Source organism: Asterias rubens, chromosome 16, assembly GCF_902459465.1.
Source record: "Asterias rubens chromosome 16, eAstRub1.3, whole genome shotgun sequence".
Classification (NCBI taxonomy): domain Eukaryota; kingdom Metazoa; phylum Echinodermata; class Asteroidea; order Forcipulatida; family Asteriidae; genus Asterias; species Asterias rubens.
The window spans coordinates 12,824,704-12,831,381 of record NC_047077.1 but is presented as its reverse complement, the minus strand read 5'-3'; the positions used below and the strand labels follow the sequence as shown (position 1 = coordinate 12,831,381).

The 6,678-nt window shown below is 36.8% G+C and overlaps 1 protein-coding gene and 1 non-coding gene across 2 annotated transcripts; one reads left to right on the top strand and one right to left on the bottom strand.

The window, feature by feature from the left end:
* Positions 1 to 211: 211 nt before the first annotated feature.
* Positions 212 to 3,792, bottom strand: LOC117300832 (ficolin-2-like). The gene is made up of 4 exons (XM_033784678.1): positions 3,100 to 3,792; positions 2,197 to 2,336; positions 1,805 to 2,066; positions 212 to 742 (listed from the first exon to the last, which is right to left on the bottom strand). The coding sequence occupies exons 1-4, from the start codon at positions 3,578 to 3,580 to the stop codon at positions 492 to 494; spliced, it is 1,134 nt and encodes a 377-aa protein (XP_033640569.1). The 5' UTR covers positions 3,581 to 3,792; the 3' UTR covers positions 212 to 491.
* A 2,741-nt stretch (positions 3,793 to 6,533) lies between these two features.
* On the top strand, positions 6,534 to 6,674 carry LOC117301204. The gene has a single exon (XR_004520271.1). It is a non-coding gene; the product is annotated as a U4 spliceosomal RNA (small nuclear RNA).
* Positions 6,675 to 6,678: the final 4 nt, after the last annotated feature.

Here is a 6,678-nt window from a genome sequence, read left to right as displayed (position 1 = left end):
TGTGAAAATTTGGGCTCAATTGGTCATCGAGGTTGCGAGGAAGTTATGAAGAAGAAAAAAGCACCCTTGTTGGACGAATTTGTGTCCTTTCAGATAAGAATAAAAGACTTCTAGCTAATAGTCTTTTATTATTTTAGTGAGAAATTACCTCTTTCTCAAAATCTATGCTACTTCAGAGGGAGCCGTTTCTCACAATGTTTTATACTATCAACAGCTCTCCAATGCTCATTACCAATTCAGTTTTTAATTAATATTTGTTTTGAGTAATTACCTTTCCTTTAAATGTCGTTATGGTGTCTACAGAACATCCACTCTAAACTGTTTCTGTTCATTCTTCGCAGAATTGAATGTTGACCATTAAATGATTCCTTGTACATTAAGGCCGGTTACTTATTCGTCACATGCTACTTGTTTGTCTGTATCGACCCTTCCAGTACTGATAAGACTTTAACAAGTGGGCGGCAACGTAAATGAGTGGTATGGTGTTCTTATTATGGAGTGCGTCGTATTTTCATCTCGGAGGTTTTGAGTGAGTAAAAATACCCCTTCCAGTCATTCCAAACAACTCCCCGAGCATAAACAGTCGTGGTCCCAACGAGATACTCCCCGTTAAGATTAGAAGAGTGGCACTCTGCGTACCACCAGGCACCGTGGTATGTCTGGGCACAGTTGCTGCCGGCTACATCGTTGTCTCGATCTTTAGTCGAGAACTGCTGGTTATTGTGGACACTCAGCGAGTCACCTGAAACAAAGACGATGCTATAATTTTAGGACACGCGAAAAAGGGACGGGGTTTTATGATGTTTTTAACGCACTTATTTTATTGTTGATTGTACTTTGTTTCGATTTGTCTCAAATTTTAATTTCAATAACAAAAGCAATATTTTTGAAACCTTTCTGGATTTAATGAGTCGTTCTTTCTTTTGATACTGTGGAAATAAAATGAACCTTGAACCTTGAACCTTGAAAGCAAACGTACACCTTTGGTTTACACGTTTCATTGTTTAAATTATATATACCGGGTGAGCAAAAAGAAAACGCAATCATTGGATGGGAGTTGTTCAGAAAAATCTTAAACAAATAATGTCCATTTCTAAGTAGGTCAAGGATTTATCTTAACAATGGTGAAAGGATGGGGGTGATTAATAGAGGCGAATTATATGGAAATTATTTCTCAAGATTTATCTTGTTCTTAAAGGCAGTGGACACTATTGGTAATTACTCAAAATAATTATCATTATAAAACCATTCTTGGTAACGAGTAATGGGGAGAGGTTGACAGTATAAAACATTGTGAGAAACGGCTCCCTCTGAAGTGACGTAGTTTTCGAGAAAGAAGTAATTTTCCACGAATTTGATTTCGAGACCAAGTTTACAATTTGAGGTCTCGAAATTAAGTACACAACTTCGTGTGACAAGGGTGTTTTTTCTTTCATAGTTATCTCGCAACTCCGATGACCAATCGGGCTCAAATTTTGACAGGTTTGTTATTAGATTCATATATTGAGATACAGCAAGTGAGAAGACTGGACTTTGACAATTACCAATAGTGTCCATTGTCTTTCAAATAATAGCTCCCATCCAATGATTGCGTTTTTTATGACCCACCCGGTGTATACACAGTTAAACTAACATTTTAAATTTTCATTTTAAAAGGTGGTTTCATTAATCAGATATCACCGAAAATCCAGGAGTTGATTATGACGACGCAGGAAGATTATTTGTTATTGTAATGCACAGAACTATTAGAAATAGATTCCTTGTCTCAATAATTTAGCTGGAATGTTACTGATTTATTTATTACCTGCGGTTCCGGAGTAACTTCCCAGTGTCAGCCTATAGTTGTCAGCAACATCAGCGATGTTAAATGAGTCATAGAATGCATATCTGGATTCGTTCTCGAAGTCTGATAAATCTACACGGAGTTCATACTCGCCCTGAGCAGTCAGACTGTGCAAGTTGTCGTTACCCAGCCAAAACTCTCCCTCTAGATTCCCAAAGCCCCGGCTGTAGTTGACAAAGTCCAAATAGAAATCAACACTGCCGTCCCTCCGCCGCTGGAAAACCTATCATAACAAGTTTTTTGTTATTAATACATTTAGCCCTTTTGACTTTGTTCAAATCCCTTCTACACAAAATGCAATAGACACTTTTAAAGAAGGAAATTCTCATTCATCCATAAGCGTGTTAACTTACCGTCCATCCACCACCGTCTGTTTCCATATCACAGTACACTCGGAAATCCCCACCTGATCCTAGAGGTTGAACCGTGTACACGCCACTGATCGATACACCACTCGCAAGAATCTCGGAACAATCCATCGGAGGCCGGGCCACTGTACAAGTGCGAAGTAACAAAATATTTTTATTCCCGTATCTAAAATGTATATTAGTCAGTTCTTCGTCAAATTATTTTGCAAGGAAATTTAACGTTGCACATGAATTACTTTAACTTCAGAAATGCACGTTTAAATTTGTTGTTGGATGTCATAACCAATAAATGTTTCGGTTGAATCGGCCGTCGGTTAATCATTTATTGATTACGACCCCGCCAAAACGCTCCCTATGTATGATGATTACTTGTCCAAATTGAAACAAACAAAGGTTCTTTTTAGTAAACTATTATCAAGAGAACAATCTTCGGTAATTATTTTAAATGAGATCTTTGACCAAGTTTTAGATTTATAGAAAATGATCATCTGCTCTTAACATTATACTCATTTCGTTGCCGTGTTTATATATCGCAAGAAGATAAATGACAGCAAAACGTTTATTAATATTTAAAAAGAAATTGATTGTTCTTTAGTGTTGGGACAAATTATCTTTGTTAAGAATAACACCTTACTAGATAAATTTAATACCAAATGCGAGCCTTTTTTATTGTCAAGTACAAACTAAATGCCATTATAAAATTCCCTGTTTTTGCCATTAATTTGCTGTTTTTCCTTTACATGAAGTTCTAAAATTAGTTGGTTTTAAAAATAGTTTGTGTAGTTTTGTACATTAAAGAAGTTTGAATAAAATTCCCCCTCCGATGGAAAAATTAATCTTGTTGGAGCCGAACTTTATGAACATTAAAAAATAAAAAAATAAACCTACCTCGAGGGAATTCCACTAAGGTTGAAACCAAAAGGTGCAGTTCTTCCAGCTGTCGTTTGAGACCCTGTATCTCACTGGTCACATTTTCATGATTTGTAGACACTGTTACTTGCACATCTTCCACTTCACGTTTTGTATCTTGTAACTCCGACGTAACAGTTTCTTGGTTGGTCGATACCGTTACCTGCACCTCACCAACCATACGTCTGGTATCCTCTAGCTCCGACGCAACAGTTTCTTGGTTGGTCGATACTGTACGAAGTATTTCCTGGACGGTTGTACAGTTGCAGCCTGCAACGGAGTTCACTGGAAGGGAGCGTCCGCAAACGGGCGGATTGACTGTGATGTGCGGCTGGCACACACATCGTTCAGTACCGCTTGTTGGATATGGCCCAATGCTATGCTGAGTTTGGGATCTTGCACTACTAGCAAACACGGCTGTGAAGACCAAAATGGTCATTTTTACACATGCGGGATCCATTTTAATGCAGACTGAAACCAAGTAACTATAATTGTGGACAACCCTCGCACTGACAAAATGGCCTTGATGGTTGCACTTTAGCGGCACAATAACAGAAATGTTTGGCTCAGTGAAAACGTTGATTTTTTTTTGTTCTTTACAGCTTTCCACCCCACACTAGAGCACAACAAACATGACGTATTTCGTTGTCAAGCACGAAGCAAAAGCCCAGCTCAACAAAGGTTGTTTTTTCTATACCATTGCCTTAAATGGGTACGTTTTCCCAGCAAGGAGGAACTGCATTGTACAATAAAATCTCCAATGGGGGTACATTGAATACAGCAGCGGTGTAGCGCCCGTTTTAGGGCATTTTCTCAATTCACACTACCCTGCAATACGGTTTGGTTTGGTTTTCAACGAAAACAAAATTCCGCTGCCAGATTAGTCAAAAACAAAACAAAAAACAAAAACAGCAGCCACACACCTTGCCAAAGGTGTGTGGTTGCTGTTGTTTCCCTTTTTTCTTGCAAATTTTATATTATTATTGTATATTAGATTGTTGTTCTCTTAATCCTTAGATCTCTTTTAAATTATTGTATCATAGTTGCAATTCAGTTTTTATGCTGTGATGGCTATTGTCCATAAACCTTTTACACCCATAACACCCATCATTCGCGCTCTTCATTGGCTTCCAATATACCAACGCATCCACTTCAATACTATTCTTCTTCTGTATAAAGCTGTTCATAATTTTGCTCCTGTGAATCTCCAAGACCTCATAGCCCTTTGTTCTTCTTCACTTTCATCAGTTACCAAATGCCTTCAATCTTCTTCAATCGCTCATTTCCAGCTTTCCCCAGGACCCCGCACCATGACACGCTATGGCGATCGCGCCTTTTCAGTCATAGCTCCACCACTTTGGAACACTAAAACCACCCACCCACATTCAAGCAGCTCCCTCATTGGGCACTTATAAATCTCATCTGTTTAGTCAATCTGGTTAGAGGCGCTTACAGATTCTTCCGTATTTAGCACTCTCTAAAATAATCTGTAATTTTTATTATTATTTTCAATAAATAAACACATTATTTAATTGATAAATTTATTAACCAGCACATCACTAAAAATACATACAATTAAATTAAAAACAACCTCCAGGCAGCGCAATTTATTTGGACCACCTATGACTAAATAGTCAAACATTCATGCGCCAAATTGATTATAATCATTTGTGTCAGAGACAACAACTACTGATGCGGGATTTAAACCAACGACCTCCAGATTAACATACCGGCGCTCTACCAACTGAGCATCCCAGCCATATGTTGGCGATCTGTTGTTTAATACTTGATATAATCATTTGTATGCTTGAAAAATATAAGTAATACCATTTTCGGAAAGAGAAATTAGAGAAATTTAAATATAGGCTATTCCAATAAAAGTTCTGTCAAACCAACATAATAATATCATCGCTTGCGGCTATCCAGAAATAGTTTTGTCAGTTTTGTCAAGATGCACTTTATTACGATAACGACAACGGCGTGATCAAAAGAATCTTTGAGTTTTAAGGATTGTTTTCAGTCAAGTCTTTATTTTCTAACAAAACTCTACCGCCCACCTCGTTAATACAGTACCAATACTAATAACAAGAATTTATATTATTTTAAAATGTCGTTTTATATACAACATCTCGAAACGCTACAACGGGAAATCACATGTGTAAACCATTTAGTCAGTAAACAAATATAGGGAAGGTACACGTTTGGTAATAACTCAAAACAAATATTAACTGAACAACTGACTTGGTAATGAGCATTGGAGAGTTGTTGATAGTATAAAACATTGTGGGAAAAGACTCCCTCTGAAGTAACGTAGTTTTTGAGAAGGAGGTAATTTCTCACTAAAATAATAAAAGACTTCTAGCTAGAAGTCTTTTATTCCTAACAAATTCGTCCAACAAGGGTGTTTTTCTTTCATCATTTTCTCGCAACTTTGATGACCAATTGAGCCCAAATTTTCACAGGTTTGTTATATTACGCTTATGGGATACACCAAGTGAGAAGACTGGTCTTTGACAATTACCAAACGTGTACAGTGCCTTTAATTAAAGGAACATTGCATAATTGGTAAGATAAAACTCGTCTATTATATCACAGATTTACATAAAACTTACTGTTTAATTATGATGATGGTAGAAAACATTCCGTAAACCATTTCTGTCTGAAATGTCGTAATTTGATGAAAAGAAATATAAAAGAAATTCTCGTTTGGATTTTTTCGCTCAGTGTGCGTTTTGTTCATTTTTGTTAACGATGTCATGCAAATTGTGTAGCCTACTCGGTTGTTCACTACTGTCTCGTAACCAAGATGGCCGATCGATCTCAAACTTCTACAGGTTTGTAAATGTCAGTTTATGTATATGGTGGATTACGTAATGTGCTTACACTGCCAGCAACTGTTTTTAGCGAGAAAAAGACAACAATTCTGTAATTTTCCTTTCAATACCATAGAGTAAAAGCACACACTGAAGAGGTCACTAATTAAAACAACTAAACATACAAAAGTGCATTACAGAATTAATAAGAAAAACTCGTTTAAGATCACTGCTTTACATAAAACTTTGTAGGTTCTGAGGAAACAAATAAATTAAAAACAAATAAACAAAACTTACAATCTAATTATGATAAAAAGTAACATCACTTGAAACTTAAAAATCACATCGGGTTTTAAAACGTCCCAATGTTTTCCTTTTTTTAAGTATTATTATTAGTATAGGTTTTTTAAAAACATTCAAACTTTTCAGCCAAAGGCTGAATTAAACTTTCCAAATTTTATTTCTCAGACTCAAAATAAGAATGTTCACACAATATTGAGACGTTTACTATACGTTGATGTTAACATTCATGATACTTGGGCACCATGGACTCAACGTGGTAAGCCTCGATATAGTCTCATCGAAGACTCTCCTCAGGTCATCCTTGCGCAGAGGTGATATCGTAACCAATGAGGTTCAACCGAGGTGCGATTATTGCTAGTTGAAAACTTATCCCAATACCCCGCAATGACGACGTGAAATATCGTCGGCTTATGCAATTTTTAAAAGCCTCTCCGGAGGATTA

Coding starts and splice junctions, on each gene's coding strand:
- LOC117300832 (XM_033784678.1), bottom strand. CDS start 3,580: ATGGATCCCGCATGTGTAAAAATGACCATTTTGGTCTTCACAGCCGTG. Junction 2,337..3,099: donor CTTAGTGGAATTCCCTCGAG/GTAGGTTTATTT, acceptor GCACTTGTACAG/TGGCCCGGCCTCCGATGGAT. Junction 743..1,804: donor AAGTTACTCCGGAACCGCAG/GTAATAAATAAA, acceptor TCTTTGTTTCAG/GTGACTCGCTGAGTGTCCAC.